The sequence below is a fragment of the Phascolarctos cinereus genome, unplaced genomic scaffold, assembly GCF_003287225.1.
Source record: "Phascolarctos cinereus isolate Bilbo 61053 unplaced genomic scaffold, phaCin_HiC Scaffold_726;HRSCAF=1367, whole genome shotgun sequence".
NCBI classification, from domain to species: Eukaryota; Metazoa; Chordata; class Mammalia; order Diprotodontia; family Phascolarctidae; genus Phascolarctos; species Phascolarctos cinereus.
In genome coordinates this window covers 209,213,390-209,231,232 of record NW_027556098.1, presented here as the reverse complement: position 1 = coordinate 209,231,232, position 17,843 = coordinate 209,213,390, and the positions used below count along the sequence as shown (strand labels likewise).

Here is a 17,843-nt window from a genome sequence, read left to right as displayed (position 1 = left end):
TTCGTGAAACATCTGATAAATTAAAAACCGAATGTTTAAAGATTTACCAATTGGATCTCTAGCTGTTACTGGGTCAGATGGCAAGCTTGCAGGGCCAACTCCAGCAGCATTAATAGCATATACTCGGAACTGATAGTCTGAACCTTCAATGAGGCCTGTCACTTTATAAGAAACACCTAATGTCATAGCTTTGATAGGATCCCGGTTGACTCTCTTCCATCTCTTTGATGTGGTGTCTTTCATTTCTAGCCAGTAGCCTGTCACGGGAGAGCCTCCGTCATATTCTGGTTCCTCCCAGTTGACAGTCATGGAGTCACGCTTCACACTGCTCACAGTTGGCTTGTCAGGGGCCCCAGGGACAGCTGTAGAAGAGTTATGTGGGTTTGTAAAAAAATATATAAAAATACACAAAAAGGAATTTGCATTTGAAAATAGTGCCATACTTACAGAACAGATTTCTTGCTGTTTCTGGTTCACTGTCAAGAGGCTCCCCAATACCATATTTATTTTGTGCCATTATACGGAATACATATTCATGGCCCTCCAGTAATTTGGGGACTGTGTATGTACACTCCTTAGGTTCACTGGAAACACGTACCCATGTTTTCCTATTAGCTTCTCTTTTCTCAACAACATAATTTGTAATCTTGGAACCACCATCATCTAGAGGTGGAAGCCAAGATAAAGTCATCTGATCAGCTGAAATGGATTCAAATTTTATGGGTCCCACTGGAGGTCCAGGGCGACCTAAAATAAAGTTTGAAAAAGAACAGCTAATTAGCCAAATGCATTTTAAAACAAAAGATCATATGGGTAGCTCATTTATATGCATTTTATACAAACTATTTTATATTTACCAAGAACATTCAGTCTCATCTCTTTTGATGCTGTTCCCAGATTATTTACAGCTGTGAGCGTGTACAGGGCAGTATCACTCCTGCGAGACTGTGGAATTACTAAGGTGCAAGTATCATCAACCACGAGCTTGTTGATATGTTGGTCATACAGAACAGGAGCTTTGTCAGCAGGTTTCTTAGGAGGAGCTTTAAACCATGTTAATGTAGGGAAGGGCACTCCCTTAACTTTAGCCACAATACTAACATCTGTTCCTTCTTCAACTTCCATAAATTCTTTTAGATCGATTGATGGTGGGCCTAGATCAGAAAAGAAGACATATTGTTACTGGAAATGAAGACATTTGGCCTCATTTCACATTTGGCTTCATCCCTAACCCATGCCATGTTCTGGCAAAAGTGGTCCATAGCAGCTACAAGGAGGCACTGGTGTTCCAGCAATTGCCATTGCAAGTCTGATAATCTGTAACATGGATGTGACTTTATGAGAAGGAACTGCTGTGCTCATTTTTTGATTATTTATTCCTTTTCTGAAGAAATGTGGTTTGGAACAATTTTACAGTTTACTTAGATGTAAGCCCAGATAAAGCAGAAAATGTAGAAAGAGAGAAGCAAGGTGAATTGACACTATGGTCCTATTGGGGCTCAAAGAGGATAATGAAGATGCACCAGATAGCTATCAGTTATAGTAATATTAGTTATGAAAGGCAGTAGGGCATAGTGTATGGAGTGCTTGACTTGGGGTAAGGAGGCCTAATTTAAAATCCCACTTCAGATGTTTACTAATGGCCTTGGGTAAATCACTTAAGTCACTGACAGACTAGACTGTTTTCTCCACCATAGAACAGTGATAATAATATTACCATTACCTACTTCACAAAGTTATGGTTAGGAAAATGCTTAGTAAACTTTTAAGCTTTATAACGTTGTGGTATTATTAATGGTTAGAGCGTTAGAATGGTTTGATACTTTTCCCCTGAAAAAGCTTACAGAAGCTAGTTTATTTTCTTAAAACTTCTCGACATGGATTAAATTAATCTTTCCTTAATAATCCCTGTATTATTACCATGTTTGTTTCTATAATTTCTCCACTTTTTTTTTTTAGCAATTATTATAGCAATAAAAATAGGAAGGTGGAGTTAGGGGGGATAAAAAAAAGAGATTCTTTATGTAAATTGCTCATATCATCTCCTTCTGTCCAGGTGAGTAGTAATTAAGCATTCTTCTCTTTGCTTTCTGCAATCTTGAATATTTGCACATTAGCTGTTCTTAACAAGTCTTTAGTAATGCTCCTATGAATCCTCACATTCATAATGGTCTACTAAGGAATAAATGATACTAAAGACAAAAACCAGAATAACTTCTTTTGAATGGAAGAAGAGAGACTCTACAAGCAAATATGACAATACCATTTAACAGCTGGGGAAAATAAAATTAAGTGACATGCTCAGATTCTAGTAAGAGTCAATGGTATGTCCCTGGCTTCTACTTTAATATTATTTCCAATGAAGTCAGCCACTCATTGGATAACTGTTAAAAGCTAGAAAGGTATTAAATGAGAAGGTATCTGCCAATAGCTTCCTCCCTACTTACAGGTCTGATCTTTCACAATGATGGGACCAACTGTAGCTGAAGGTTTGCTGACTCCTGCTTCGTTGACAGCTTTGACTCGGAATTCATATTCTCCACCTTCTATGAGGTCCTCTACAGTAAACTTAGTTTCTTCTACATCTCGCTTATTACATTGTTTCCATGCTTCTTTCTTTTTCCCAGTAGGATCCCAGGCAAGGCACTCAACAATATAGTGTGTGACAGGGGCACCACCATCGTTTTTCGGAGGCTTCCATGTCAGACTCACTGTGTCCTTGGTAACAAGGCCAATCTTGAGCTTAATGGGGGGATCAGGAGGATCTTTAAAATATTAAAAAGAAAAATGAGACAAGGAATATAATAATACATTTTAGTTGTGAGAAGATAGTTTCAATTTAAGCTTTGAAAGATTTAATTTAAATTAAAACGTACATATTGGATCTCTAGCAGTGGTCCTTTGGATGGTTTCTGCAGGTGCACCAATACCAAAGCGGTTTTCAGCACGCACTCGGAAGAAATACTGTTGTTCAGAGATGAGGTCTGGTACTACAAATGAGGTGCTACCACAGTTTGGATTAACTGTTGTCCAGGCTTTCCCATCAACAGTCCTTTTCTCTATAACATAGCCTTTGATTCTGTCTCCACCATCATCATCTGGCATCTTCCATGAAAGTTTGCAACTGCTCCTTGTAATGTCACTGACTTTCAGGTCTTTGGGTGGTCCGGGCACATCTGTTGATTGTTAATGATAATATAAATGATTTTGCTGAAATATCTAGAGATATCTAGAAAATCATTTTAATTTGATGACTTTAAAATTTTAAAGTCTTACCCATGACTTTAACTCTGCAATTCGCAGTTTTTTGTCCTGCTTTGTTCTTGGCAGTAATGCTATATTTTCCTGTGTGTTCTCGTTTGCAATTATTAATAATAATCACTGAAGAGTTTTCAGCAGTTTCAAGCTATATGAAGAAAATAATACATATTTAGACATTTCACAGAATTCCTGCAGTGCCAAATTTGTCAATCAGTATTGCAAATTTTTCAATTGTCTTACCTGGGCATCTTCAGGTATATTGTGAATGCCATCCTGTTAGAAAAGGAGAATAATGAAATGCAGCACATGTGCTTCTTACAGCAATTTGATGAAATTTTTTGGACTATGCAACTTTTGTTTTTACCTTTACTGTCTTCTTTGCTTTTCCCTCAAACTCCCAAGATGATTTTGGTGTTGGGCGTCCCTTAATAATAGCTGGAATCTTGATCTGTGATCCAGCAAGGCAAATCAAACTATCTTGGGCTCCAATGTCAATGAAAACCTCTGGAACCTCTGCAATATCATAAATAATACAAAGGTACTTAGTCCATTTTGAGAACTTTCTACATATTACTAACAAAGCCATCTATTCTCATAACATCACATGAACTACTTATGCTAATTTAACACCAGTACCTTGAATATCACTGGCAGGTATCTCTCCAGTTGTTCCACTGGGTTCAGATTCTCCTGCATCATTTACAGCTTTCACTCGGAATCGGTATTTTCTGAGTTCTTTCAAATTAGGTACAACACATTCACAGGTAGTCAGAAGTTTGTCTGGTTCATTTACTCTTTTCCAGTCAGAAGTGCCTTCTTCTTGCATTTCAACAATATATCCCTTGATTGGACTACCACCATCCTTGGCTGGAGGTTTCCATGCTAGGGTTATGCTTGACTTAGTTTTGTCTTTGACTTCTGGGCATGAAGGTGGACCAGGTGGGACTACAAGCAATGCGAAAAAAGGAAAACCAAATCAAATTTGGATAGTGAGTGTTAGCTAGATGTATACAGCAAATGAGACTTTCCTATAAATACTCATAGATCATTTTTGTATTCTGAATAAAGGAGAGAATAATAAAAGAAATCACCTCTTAGAGAAGATATAAAAGCAATAATCCATTTTCATTCACAGTTTAAAAACAAAAATAAATGTTAAAATGCCTTAACATATTTCAGGTCTTTGACTCAAGGTTAACATTTAAAGAGCCAGTGTGGTCTCCTGGAAAGTGTTGGATATAGACAGGAGATACCTAGGTTAGAATCTGTTTATGATACTTAATAGCCATGTGATTATGGGCTACTCACTTATCTCCTTTGAGTATCACTTTCTTTACCTGAAAAATGGACCTAATAATACCTATAGTACATATCTAACAGCATCTTGTGAGAGTAAAATGTAATAATGAAGGTAAAGTATTCTGTAAAACCTTAAAGTGCTACTATTACTCAGATCATTGAACACCTACTCTATTTTATAGGTCCTCCTGAGAAGTATATTCTCATTCTCCCTCTCTCTCTCTCTCTCTGTATGTATGTATGTATATATCTCTCTCTGTATGTATGTATGTATATATCTATGTAAGTATATATATTCCCTGAAAATTTAATCTCATTTAATCATTTGCATTTTAAAAAAAATTCCAGATCTCTGATTTCAGAAGTATAGGGAACTCCCAGAGTGAAATCTCCCCATAATTGACACAAATCTATAACTCCTCTGCATTTTATCATCTTAATAAGGTCATTTCTGGCATTGATAGGTTGTGACTTGCCCATTATAACACATATAACATGTGACAGAGGCAGACCTTGAAACCAGGTCTTTCTTCTTTACTTCCAGGTCAGTCCTCTCTATACTACACCACTTATAAACTTTAAAAAAAAGGGATCATTGTATTACCACTTGATAATATTTTGAGCATGCCTATCCTAACCATAGACTAGACCATCCCTCATTGCAATTTCTTGCTCTGCCCTTGGGAGCAGAGACTGTCTTTTGCCTCCTTTTGTATTTCCAGCACTTAGCACAGTACCTGGCACATAGTAGGTGCTTAATAAATGTTTATTGATTGGTAGAGCCTGGAATACTGTTTTACATTTCATCTTATAAATCAGATTCTCACACTGCATGAGTTTGCCCAAGAACAATCTCAGAAAATATGTCATAAAGTAATGTACCTTAAATGAGATAGTACCTCAATAATAAAGGGCTTTATGTATATTTTAAATTTATCCAAAATTATATGTTTAGCATTCAGTCAAGAGTTGAGAATACTTCATTGTCAATTGGGTCCAGTAGCTGGTAAGACTACTAGATAAAATGTGGCATGTTTGGTTGTAATCTGAAAATGTTTGAAATATTTAGAGTCATATTAACGATAGTTTCCTAACAGGTCTTCCTTCCTCATACTGTTTTATACCTACTCCTGTCCCAAACTTGAGTTATCTTTCCTATTGCTACCTGGCTAACCTTTCTTACCTATAAATCTGATCATCTCTCTATTATCAAAAATCTCAAGTGGCTTCCTATCACCCACTGAATAAAATTCAGATTCTAACCTGGTATTCAAAATCTTCATCATTAGATGCCATACCACTTTTCAACCTTATCTCCTATTATTCTTTCACCTCCTCCATACACTATTCTTTAGGCATATAGGACCACTTTCTGTCCCTGAACTTTACCTGTTTGTTACAGATTTAGAGCTGGAAGAGGCTTTACAGGTCATAGGATCATAGTATGTAGGGCTAGAAGGAACCTCAGAAGCCATGTTGTGCAACCCCCTCATTTTATAGACGAGGTAACTGAGGCTTGAGGAGACTGTGACTTGCCCAATGCCACACTGGCCATTTGCTCCTACCCCTTCATTTTATAGATGAGGAAACCGAGGCCCTTAGAGATGCAGTGACTTATTCAAAGTTACACCCATAATCAAAGTTACCTTTGCCTGTTGAATTCCTAACTATTCTTTAAAAGCCAGCTAAGTTGATGCTTTCTCAATAAGTCCTTCCTGATACCCTCTGTTGATAATGACTTTCCCTTCACCATCACTCAATCAATAAGCATTTATTAAGTGCTTATTATATGCCAGGCACTGTACTATGCACTGGGGATACAAAGAAAGCCAAAAACATTCCCAGCTTCAAGTAGTTCAAATTTTAATGGGGGAGAACATATGTAAATAACTATGTGCATACAAGATATATAGTATAAATGTAAAGTAATCCACATACCCACCATGCATTACCATTTATAATAGTTATCTGTGTATATGTGTTATCCCTTTATGGAATTGTAAGCTCCATGATGTCAAGGACTATGACTAATTTAAATTTTGTATCTTCCCCATTAGCCTAGGACAATTCTGCGCACACAGCAGGTACTTAATAAATGTTTGTGGAGTTTTTTGTTGAATGTTATTCAATAGAAAAATCTCCTTTCCTTTTCCTTTTTCTTGAAGAACACAACAAAAAAGACTATGTTCTCCCATAATGAACTGTCATTTGATAAAAAGGATAAATGTTCAGCCTCTATATTCTTTGATCATTTCATCCATAATAATTTAGATTTAACTTGGTTATCTCTGTCTTTTACTTCTGTATTATAGTATTAAAAATTCTTTAAATCTGATTTTTTACTATGTGTAAATGAAAATGCTGTTCAGTTATTATTTTAAAATATGAATTATTTTACCTCAGTAAATATTTTGGAAAAATAATTACAAGGCTGCCCACTAAATGACTATGCCCCTTATAGAGACACCAATTGTCTTACACAAATCCAGGCATACTTACATATAGGATCCCCTGCTACAGCAGGGTCTGATGGTTCACTGGGAGGGCCAACTCCAGCTGCATTTATCGCCAGTGCTCTGAATTGATATTTAACACCTTCAATCAAACGTGGAACATTGAATTCCACGCTTTTCAATCCTGTTTTTGTTATTGGAGCTCTGCTAACACGTGACCAATAAGAGCCTCCCTCTTCTCTCTTCTCCAGCCAATAGCCAGTGATTGGAGACCCGCCATTGTCCAAAGGAGGTGTCCAGCTCACTAGCATTGATCCTTTAGTGCGCTCTAAGACTTTGGGTTTTCCTGGAGGTCCAGGAGTGCGATAGGGATCCTGAATGACCACTTTATCAGATTTGCATTCGTCACTAGTTCCATATTTATTCACTGCTCTTACTCTGAACTCATATTGACCATTTGGAATAAGCTTCCAGATCTAGAAGACAGAAAAATAATTTTTTAAGCATTATATTGAATTTCAGTCACTTTCATATTTTACTTTTATGACTTTGCAGTAAAATGCCAGCTGATTATCTATGCAGGAGTCAACATGTCCACCCCAACAATCTGTTTTTGTAGACCTAAAAATTAAGAAAGGTTTTACATTTTTAAACACATTAAATTTTTGTTTTAAAATATTAAAATCTTTTTCGGCTCTAAGGCCAAATCTAGCCCTACAGCATTGGTTTGCTGACCTCTCATCTTTAGGAATGGAAATGTGAACCTGGAAGGGGTCTGCATTCTGTAACCAATGTCAGGAACTAAGTGCTAACTGTTTTAGGATCTTGGCTCAGAAGTTACATTCTTCACCTAGGTTGCTAACTATGCATGACAAAAATAACTATATGGAGCAGCGTCAGAAAAGAGGAAGCCATGCTTTTAACAAGAATATTTTTATTTTCCATGCTGTCTGGCTTATCTCTAAAAAGGGATGATTTCAGAGTTCCTGTATCAACTCTCTCATCAAAGAGTATTTAAATGGCCAAATACAAATGGTACTGTGTACCTCAATGACAAAATAAATGTAAAAAAAAAATTTGGAGGATTAATCATTGAATCTTTTTTTTTTTTTTTTTGGCTAGGCAATGAGGTTAAGTGACTTGCCTAGGGTCACACAGCTAGTAAATGTCTGAGGCCAGATTTGTACTCAGGTCCTCCTGACTCCAGGGCTGGTGTTCTATGCACTGCGCCTTCTAGCTGCCTCAAGTCATTAAATTCTAAGGGACACTAGAATGCCACTTGCTTAGCCACTAGTAATTTTAATATTATAAAATGGTGCCCAGAAAAAGTTACCCCATATCTTCTTTCCACAGCAGTATTGGTGACCTCCTCCCATTCACTTTTCTTCCTACTTGCATCACGCTTGTCAATCACATAATGGGTGATTTCACTGCCGCCATTATCTAGTGGGGTATCCCATGTCAAGTAGCAAGATTCAGCTTTGATATCAACCACAGCAAGGTTTCTTGGTGGAGATGGACGATCTGAAAGAAAACACATTTCAACAATCATTTATTGAATACTTACTATGTGCAAGGCTCAGTGTTACGTACTGGGGATATAATGACAAAAATGAAACCTGACCTCTAGAAGCTTACATTCTAATGAAGGGGATAACATATACATGTAAATATGTGCCCTGATAACTCTTCATCCTTTAGAGAGGATTCATTTTGGGAAGGACCCCACTCTTATTTGTGGTAACCGGGGAGTTACCTTGCTCAGAATCCTGCTGGAGTTTATGCAGATGAGAGACAAAAGTTTGAAGGCATTCTCTAGGGTGGGATAAATTCATTATTATTTCTGGCATTTCCATAGGCAGTTGAGCTACTCAAGCCTTAGATCCTTTCTAAGGTATGTAATGCTTTCATTATAATGGAAAGGGCTTCCCACTGATGCTATATTGTTTATGTTTTTGCTCCCTCTAGAACTTCATTTTGATTGAATTCTAAAGGGGGCACACTCTTACATATATAAGCAAATGCAAAATGTAAACAAAGTAATACAAATTTTAATTCCAAGCTCTGGAGAGAGTTCAAATAACTGGTAGGTAGTGGAAAAGGGAATCACTCTTGTAGGAGGTGGTACATGTGTTGTGTTTTGAAGGAAGGTAGGGCCTCTGAGGAAATACTTTCCAGACATTGGAACCCATTTGAGCAAAGGCACAGATATAGGAGATGGCAGGTCACATGAGAGAGAATACACTATATAAATGGCCATCGAATTACCTCTTGACATCCCAAGATAAGCACTCACCATATACTTCAACGTGAACATTGCGGAATACTGTGCCCAGACGATTAGAGGCAGTAACAGTATAAGTGCCTTTGTCTTGTCGGGCAGCCTTGGGAATACTAAGTTCTGTCTTAGCCTCACTTCTAGATATTTCTTCCTTGGTAATCTGAAGCACGTCTGTTGGTTTTTCTATTACTTTTTCATCCTTGGACCATTCAATATTAGGCATTGGAAGGCCTGTTACATCTGCAGGAATATTAACAGGCTCTCCAGCCTTCACTTTGATAGTATCTCCTCTGACCTTGAGACGCAATTTAATAGTTGGAGGAACTGGGAAAGCAAACACAAACAGGAATATAGTAAGGAGTTTTGCTTTGCTTGGGAAATAACCACATAATTATGAAGAACATACCCATGAACCAAATTATATTAGTGTATTAAGTGAACATACCTTCATCATCTTGTATGACTACATTAAGAGGCAGAGATGGTTCACTTTCTCCAATACCATTGACTGCTTTGACACGGAATTCATACATTTGGTGTTCATCCAGATTTTCCACCAGGAAAGATGTTGTTGGGCAGAGTCGTTGGTTAACTCTTTCAAAATCAGGTTTGTCATGTCGTCTCTTTTCAATAATGTATCCTTGAATAGGACTACCATTATCAGTTCGAGGAGGCTTCCAGTCAAGGGTGATCGTAGACTTAGTCCTCTCTGTGTAGGTGAGTCTCTCAGGTGATGTTGGAGGACCTAGAACCACAAGTAGGTTAAAATGATAAGCACAAGATATGTACCCATATATACAAAATAACAATTCACTTTAATTTGGTATACTAAAACATACAATTTCTTCAGTATCCCATTTATTCCTGAGTTTGTCCAAAATTAATAAACTAGATTCATGATTCAATGACCGAAAGTGGTTGTAATAATTATAGGCATTTTATTTTCTTAAAAATTGCAAATGCCAACTTAGGATACTAACAAAAAGGAATGAGTCACTGGGATATTTATGTTTTGCTATATTTAGTAACTTGGGTTTTTACTGTTCCTAGAAAGCTTTTGGTCTTCATAAAATTCAGGGTAGCAAGTCTGTATAGTTCTTCTTTGAATAGTTAGTATCCCTTTCAAATAATTCATTTCAACAAACATATATTGAGCTCCTACTACGTCTTTTACATTTCTTTATATCTCTCATGCTTATTAGCATAGTGCCTGGCACATAGTACATACTCAACAAATGCTTGTTGATTAAAATAAAAGGTACTGTGCTAGGCATTATCACTACAAATGCAAAAATATAACAGTCTCTGACTTTAAGGAGATTGCATTCTACTAGGAGACTACTATGTGCCTATAAGCTCTGTGCATAGCTACCTAACTTTTCATGGTTTTGAAGTACACTCAGTATGGACATATAATAGAATTGAATAGTATCCATCTATGATACATCTGAATCCAATTCCTCCATTTTACAAGGGAGGAAATTGAGACCCAGACAGATAAAGTCACTTGCCCAGGGTCACACAGCTAGAAAGTATCTAGGGCAGGATTTGAACTCAGGTCTTTCCGTTTCTCAGTCCCAGGCCCTACCATGAATGCCTGATAGGGAAGGAGAAAGAGTATGCATGGCTAAACTGTGTGTGAAGGTAGCTGACTGCCAGATGCTGGTTATTCTCTAGTCTGTCTGGCAGATGCTGGGATGCACTGAAGAACCTAGGAAGGGATACAACAATGGGATGAATCTGTGGTCCGGGTACTTCCTCCACTGTTACAAATTGAAAGGCCACTAGGTCTTCAGGTGAAGTGCCTGACCATGTCTCTGTATAAGTCCTCTGTAGAAGACTTCTTCCACAATAGTCATGGCACAGATTTGGATTCCCTTTTTGTTCACTTTCTAGGAGCCCCAGCTGCTCTTTTGAGGGAGGGATTTTTCACTTGGAACATGACCATAGCATATATGTGTGTTAAAAACATGTTTCATTTCTGCATTTTATATTGTTATCTAACAGCCCCTATAAAGTTTTTCCTTAGATTTAATTTCCATTCTTCGGTTCTTTTCTCTGTTTTTGTTCCCTATTCCCCACCCCCCACCCACAATATCTGTGGCCCAGCCTATTCTTAAAGTGAGGGGTTTGATTGGATGGAAAATGGGATGGAAAGAAACCAATACTATCAAAAATCTGAGCTTGAGAAAAAACCTCATTGTTGCATGATATGCTCCAGTCTCCCTGAGTATATGCTGGATACGTTTTGAAAATTATGTTAACTCTTTTAGGTTACTAGACCTAATGACATAGTTAATTACCACTCTAGTATATCCTACTGGCTCAAAGAGTCAACGCAGTTTCCAAAAGAACTCAATATGCTCGCAGGGAACTGCTAGGCACCAGAAGAATATATTTTGCTATGTTATAAGATTGTGAGAGTTATGTTTACTTTAAGACAAAGTTACTTTGAAATTATGGCAAATGATTTAATTACCCACAGTATTCTGCAATTATAGAAATTTTGATGGAGGAAGGTTTAAAAATATAAAACTAACTAATGCACATAGAAGTAAAGATTATTCAATGGATTTATATTTGTAAAGAAAAGATTGTTTTACCTAGTGGATCAACTGCAAGGATTGGTCCTATTTCAACAGGTGGGCCACAACCAAACTTGTTCTTAGCTATAACACGGAACATATATTCTTGTCCTTCAAGAAGACCTGTGATGTCACATTTAGATCGCTCGGTCTCTATTGGTTGTCTCCAAGTATGCATTTTGGCATCTTTTCTTTCTATAATGAAGCCTGTGATTTCACTTCCTCCATCATCTGCTGGATCAGACCAGTTAAGTAGACACATCTTTCTGTTTGTTACAACAGGTTTAAGGTCAAGAACTGGACCAGGAACATCTGAAAAAGGGAATATGTTGCATAAGAAAAAAAAATGGGAAAAATGTTGTATTATGTAAGAATGCTCCCAGAAAAATCCATGAAATATTTTTTACCGAAAACTTCAACCCTGGCTGCTGCAAATTTGGAACCACAGCTGTTGGTAGCAGTGATCACATATCTGCCATGATCTTTTCTCAATGCATTCTTGATAATTAGCTCAGATTTGGTTCCCACATTATCTATGACAACACGCTCTTTATCTAGTTCTCCTTCTTCTACGGTCCATACTCTGGTGGGAACGGGGCGACCAGTGACAATAGCTGGAATTTTCAGAGTTTGCCCAGCCATTATCTGGATTCCAGCCTTGACAGAAACATCCAGTTCCACATGTGGAGGCTCTGTTGGAAAACAACAACGACACATGAAGCTAAATGAAAAGACAGAAATTTCACCCACCCACAGGGGAAGACAATTTTTAAGTCCTGAAGATGAATGATACCTTGAGGTTCGGCTACTGTGACAGGTTCAGTTTCCCCAGGTGGTCCTTCACCTGCAATATTGACAGCACTCACGCGAAGTTTGTAGTCAGCACCTTCTCGGATTTCTCTGACTGTGTACTGGCGGAGCTTGATCATTTTCTCTGTACAACGTGACCATTCATTTGTGCCAACCAACTGCTTATCAACAAAATAGCCGATGATTTCCCCACCGCCATTGTAAGCTGGGGGTTCCCATTCTAATTCAATAGTAGTAGTACTTGTGTCAGTCACTCTTGGAACAGGTGGTCCAGGTGGTGCTAGAAAAGGCACAGTTATCAAAAGTCACTAATTGTTTTTAAGTGCTTATCTCTATGCATATTTATTCACACATCTACAGCTATAACATACATATGCATTAATACATACATATATAATATGTTATATAATAGAATGTACATTAAAATCCATATATCTGTATGTAATATATCATATAATACATTATTATATATATATAATATATATATCTATATAATATATCTATATATGTGTGTATGTGTGTAAATATGTGTATATTCACTACCCACCCCCATCCCCCACTCTAAGCCCTTAACCTTCTTCCCCAGCTGTATAAGAAATTACTTACAAATTGGATCCCTTGCTGTTTGGGGATCAGATGGTGGACTAAACTTTCCAGGACCAGCTGCATTTTCAGCACATACTCTGAAGACATAGGTTAGTCCTTCCAGAAGGCCATCCACTTTTGTTTTCAAAGCATTTAGAAGACTTCTATTGACACGAGACCAGTGAGTACTATTGACCTCACGTTTTTCAAGCCAGTAGCCTAAGATGGGGCTTCCATTATCTTTAGGTTCATTCCATTTTACTAGCATGCTATTACTGGTAACATCTTCAACAAGGGGCTTGTCAGGTGCATCAGGTGGTTCTGAAAAATAAAATGAACCAAAAATGACCTGTGATATCACCGATATTTTACAACCTGGATCAGTTAATATTAATGCCAAATACATGGTAAGAATAGTAGATAAATATTAATAAAATATTACCAAATGGATCTTTAGCTAAAAGTGGTTTTGAAACACATGGTGGTCCAGGTCCAAATCTATTTTCAGCCCTCACACGGAAGACATATTCCTTTCCTTCAATCAGTTTAGGCACATTATATTTGCAGTGCCGGAGTGTTGAGGTAACTACTGTCCAGTCCGCATCTGATTTTGTCTTTTCTTTCTTTTCCAAAGTGTAGTTTATGATTTCACTGCCACCATCATCAAGTGGAGGTTCCCATTTACAGGTGACTGAATTCTTTCTAACATCTTCAAATACAAAGTTGATTGGAGGTCCAGGTGTATCTAATATTTAAAATGAAAACAAGGATTTCTGATAGTTTGTATAAGTGACTGACATTGCAATTGTAATTGTTAGCCTGCCCTTTGGGTAATAGATCCTCTATCCCTGATGTCTGCTTTCAGAGACTAGTGATGAAATGGTAGGAAAGCTGGAGTAGAGTGAAATCTGATTTCTGCAATCATTTTAGCAGAGAATGAGACTGTGAAAATATCTTCAAGTATTTATTTTTTCCTTCCTTATAACCACCTCTTAATTACTTACTACATGACTCTAAGATTATTTCTCCCTTGGTTGCCTTAGTTTTCACTACATTTTTGGTAGAGATGTCCAATAGAAGGATAGGATTGAAACACCTACCTAGCACAGTGACAGCACAGGGAGCTTTGGCGATGCCATGGTCATTTTCCACTTTGATCATATACATGCCATGATCAGGTCGAAGAGAATCACGGACACGTAGCTGAGATTCTCCTTGTCTGCTATTGTCAATGCTCAGGCGTTCTGTCAGAGGCAGGACGAATGGTTCTTCTTCTTGAACTTCACCTCTCTTCCTTCTAACCACTGTCATGGGGCGCTTTTTAATTTCCTCTGGTCTAATAACTTCCTCATCCTTTAACCATGTGATTGTTGGATAAGGTGACCCAGAAACAGTTGCATCAAGTGCGATTTCATCACCTCTTTTAACTTCCAGGCTTGTCCTCATGATAACTTTTGGAGCATCTACAATAATTAAAAAAAAAAAAAGTATGGTTTCACCTTTAGTTTTAACAACGTAATCATACAAATATTTTGCCACTTAGTTTGCCATAGGGAAGACATAAACCCAACAAACTAAATTTACCAATGGGATCCACAGCTTTGACTGGAGGAGTGGCACGAGAAGGCTCACTGATGCCAGCAGCATTTTCTGCCCGTACACGGAATTGATATTCCTTTCCTTCTTCAAGGTCTTTCACTGTGTAGGTTAAAATGGGGACCAAAAAGTCATTGCATCTCTTCCATGTCTCTTCACCCTTAGCTATTTTCTCTATGATATAACCCATTATCTTGCTTCCTCCATCATACAAAGGTGGTTTCCACGTAAGAGTCATTGCCTTTGCCGTGGGGTTATGAACCTCAACATCAACAGGTGGATCTGGGGGCTCTGTTGGATCAGAAGATCATGTAAATGTAAGAAAAAAGTCCATTTTGTTAAAATAAAAAATATACATCGAATCTTTTCTGGCACCCATCTGTGCTAAAACTTACGCTTTGGATCTTGAGCAATGACTGGATTTTTCAGTTCAATATATTCGCCTCCACCAATTTTGTTCACAGCCTTCACTCGGAAGAAGTATTCACCATTTGGTATAAGATCCTTTACAGTCCAAGAGAGTTTGTTTTCACCAGACATCACAGGTATATATGTTCTTCTACCAGCTTCTCTACGTTCCAGGACGTAGTGAAGAATTGGACTGCCACCATCATATTCTGGAGGCTCCCATGTTAACTTGCATGAACTTTTGGTTATATCACTTGCTTTAATATCTTTGCATGGTCCAGGAAGGCCTATTTCAAGTAATATTAATAATAATTACTGAATTCAACACGGTAAAGATTAGAAATATTTTCTATGTGAATAAATGTGAATTCCTAAAATCTAGGAAAAAATATTTTATCAATTTTTGTTGTATATTTAACTAAAATTAGTCTATCATTCATTGCTTAATAAAATTACATTTTTCTGACACAGTTTTATTGTTAAGTTCATTCTTTAGACCCTGAGAGCCTTTCTGGATGAAATAGTTGGCAAGATAACTTAGTTATCACATGGAAAGGACCAGAAGGACTGATCGGTATCAAAAAGGGAGGTCATTCATATTTACACTTCACACTTGTTTTGTAATATGTCCAGAATGTATGATGTTATTTCAAAGAATGGTTATTACCTATGACTTTGACGTTGATAGACCCAGTTGTTGAGCCCAGTTTATTTTCAAGTGTAATGGTGTAAGTGCCAGCATCAGCATGGACACTCTTGGGCACTTCAATGTGTGCAGAAGTGTGATCACTCTTCATTGTTAATCTGTCACTTGCTTTGAGTTCTTTGCCATCTTTATGCCAAGTAATGGTTGGGGCTGGCACTGCTCTGAAGGGAACAGGAATATGCAGCTTTTCACCTTCAATGACAACAATGTCGTGAGTCTCCAGATCAATGGTTGGCCTGCCTGAAAATATAAGGAAAAAGAAGAGATAATGTTAAAAGGCTCCAGTACTGGAAAATCTGTATAATACAAATGTCAATTATTATAGAAACATCATAATTACAATCTGGGTCTTTGGCAACAACATTCTCAGAGATTTCAGATGGTTCACTGACTCCAACAGCATTGACAGCTCTCACTCTCAGAACATACTCCTTGTCAGGAACAACACCTTCTTCTACTTTGAATTTCAGGTCTTTCACTGGACGAGAATTGACTCGCATCCATTTTTCAGTGCCAACCGGGCACATTTCAACATGGTATCCTATAATAGGACTTCCCCCATTTTTCTCTGGCGGCTTCCAAGCAATGGCAATGTGCTTTCTGCCAGCATCAGTTACATGCAAGTCAAGGGGAGGTGAAGGAACACCTAAAGAGAAAGAAAAGAGAACGTTTACATTGACTTTCTATACAATGTCATTTTGAAAGCTCTAGGCCATGCAGAAAAACATGAATGACTACTCACTTTTTGCATCTTCAATAGTGAGGATTTCAGTGGGTTCACTTGGATGACCAATTCCAGCTTCATTTTCTGCACGCACTTGGAATTGAACTTCTGTTCCTTCAATAACATCAGTTACTCTGAAATTACAGTCAGGTCCTGAAGTCTTTCCAGCCTTGACCCAACGAGTTCCTAATTTTTCTTTCTTCTCGATAATATATCTGTTTAAATAATAAAGCATTTCGTGAGTCTTAGGGAAACAGATTATGTTTTACTTGTTCAATTCACTTGAAATTTTATTTTAAACATTGGTCAAATTCTTGCCTCTGAATTGGTCTCCCACCATCATTTTTCGGTGGCTCCCATTTTAGGTCAACATATCTTTTGGTCACACCAACCACTGCTAGGGCATAGGGTGGTCCAGGAGTGGCTAGAGAAAAAAAAAAGGGTGAATGATAAGTAAAACAGTGATGAAAAAAGCAATAATCTACCTCAGATGTTAATTTTTAACAGATATATAATATATAACAACATAATATAATATAGTTATTATGATTACAATTAATTATATAATCATCATACACAAAATAGTCTATAATCACATAATTATTAAATATAATAAATACATTAATATAATATTGATATTTCTATACTATGATTAATTATTGCTTATAATATTGTTAATCAATAACAATAAGTTAGAACACTTACTAAAGGTGTCTCTGGCTAGGACAGAGTCTTCAACTTCACAATAATCACTCTGTCCTATGGCATTTTCTGCAGCAACCCGAAATACATACAAAGAACCCTCTGTCAGTGGTGTAACTGTGCATTTAGTATCCTTTACTGTTGTATCCACTGTTTGCCAGCCTTTGCGCCTCACATCTCTCTTTTCAACAATGTAGTTGGTGATAGGGGAGCCTCCATCTTTCTCAGGAACTGTCCATTTTAGGTCTGCTGTGTTTTTAGTGATGTTAATGACCTCCAGCCACCGAGGTGGTGATGGGGGATCTATAGGAAGGGAAATATAGAAACCCAAATTTAACTTAATTTGATCGTCAAATGTTTAGGCTTTGCCAAAGAACTAGGAAGTTATAAAATAATTTATGGTTTGGAATTTAGAAGAGTTTGTAGGCCCTTT

The 17,843-nt window shown here is 37.4% G+C and overlaps 1 protein-coding gene across 1 annotated transcript in view; it reads right to left on the bottom strand.

Moving 5' to 3' along the window:
* The window catches only part of TTN (titin), a 329,039-nt gene that overhangs the window by 74,227 nt on the left and 236,969 nt on the right, over positions 1 to 17,843 (bottom strand). The window contains 26 exon segments of the mRNA XM_078146156.1: positions 48 to 362; positions 448 to 747; positions 858 to 1,154; positions 2,448 to 2,765; positions 2,877 to 3,176; positions 3,277 to 3,406; positions 3,502 to 3,534; positions 3,626 to 3,774; positions 3,898 to 4,206; positions 7,060 to 7,489; positions 8,347 to 8,537; positions 9,310 to 9,618; positions 9,740 to 10,039; positions 11,898 to 12,191; positions 12,287 to 12,571; positions 12,673 to 12,969; positions 13,296 to 13,595; positions 13,717 to 14,019; positions 14,375 to 14,737; positions 14,859 to 15,161; positions 15,266 to 15,565; positions 15,946 to 16,224; positions 16,325 to 16,630; positions 16,727 to 16,923; positions 17,027 to 17,132; positions 17,414 to 17,713. Of these exon segments, the coding sequence (XP_078002282.1) occupies positions 48 to 362; positions 448 to 747; positions 858 to 1,154; positions 2,448 to 2,765; positions 2,877 to 3,176; positions 3,277 to 3,406; positions 3,502 to 3,534; positions 3,626 to 3,774; positions 3,898 to 4,206; positions 7,060 to 7,489; positions 8,347 to 8,537; positions 9,310 to 9,618; positions 9,740 to 10,039; positions 11,898 to 12,191; positions 12,287 to 12,571; positions 12,673 to 12,969; positions 13,296 to 13,595; positions 13,717 to 14,019; positions 14,375 to 14,737; positions 14,859 to 15,161; positions 15,266 to 15,565; positions 15,946 to 16,224; positions 16,325 to 16,630; positions 16,727 to 16,923; positions 17,027 to 17,132; positions 17,414 to 17,713 (7,014 nt within the window).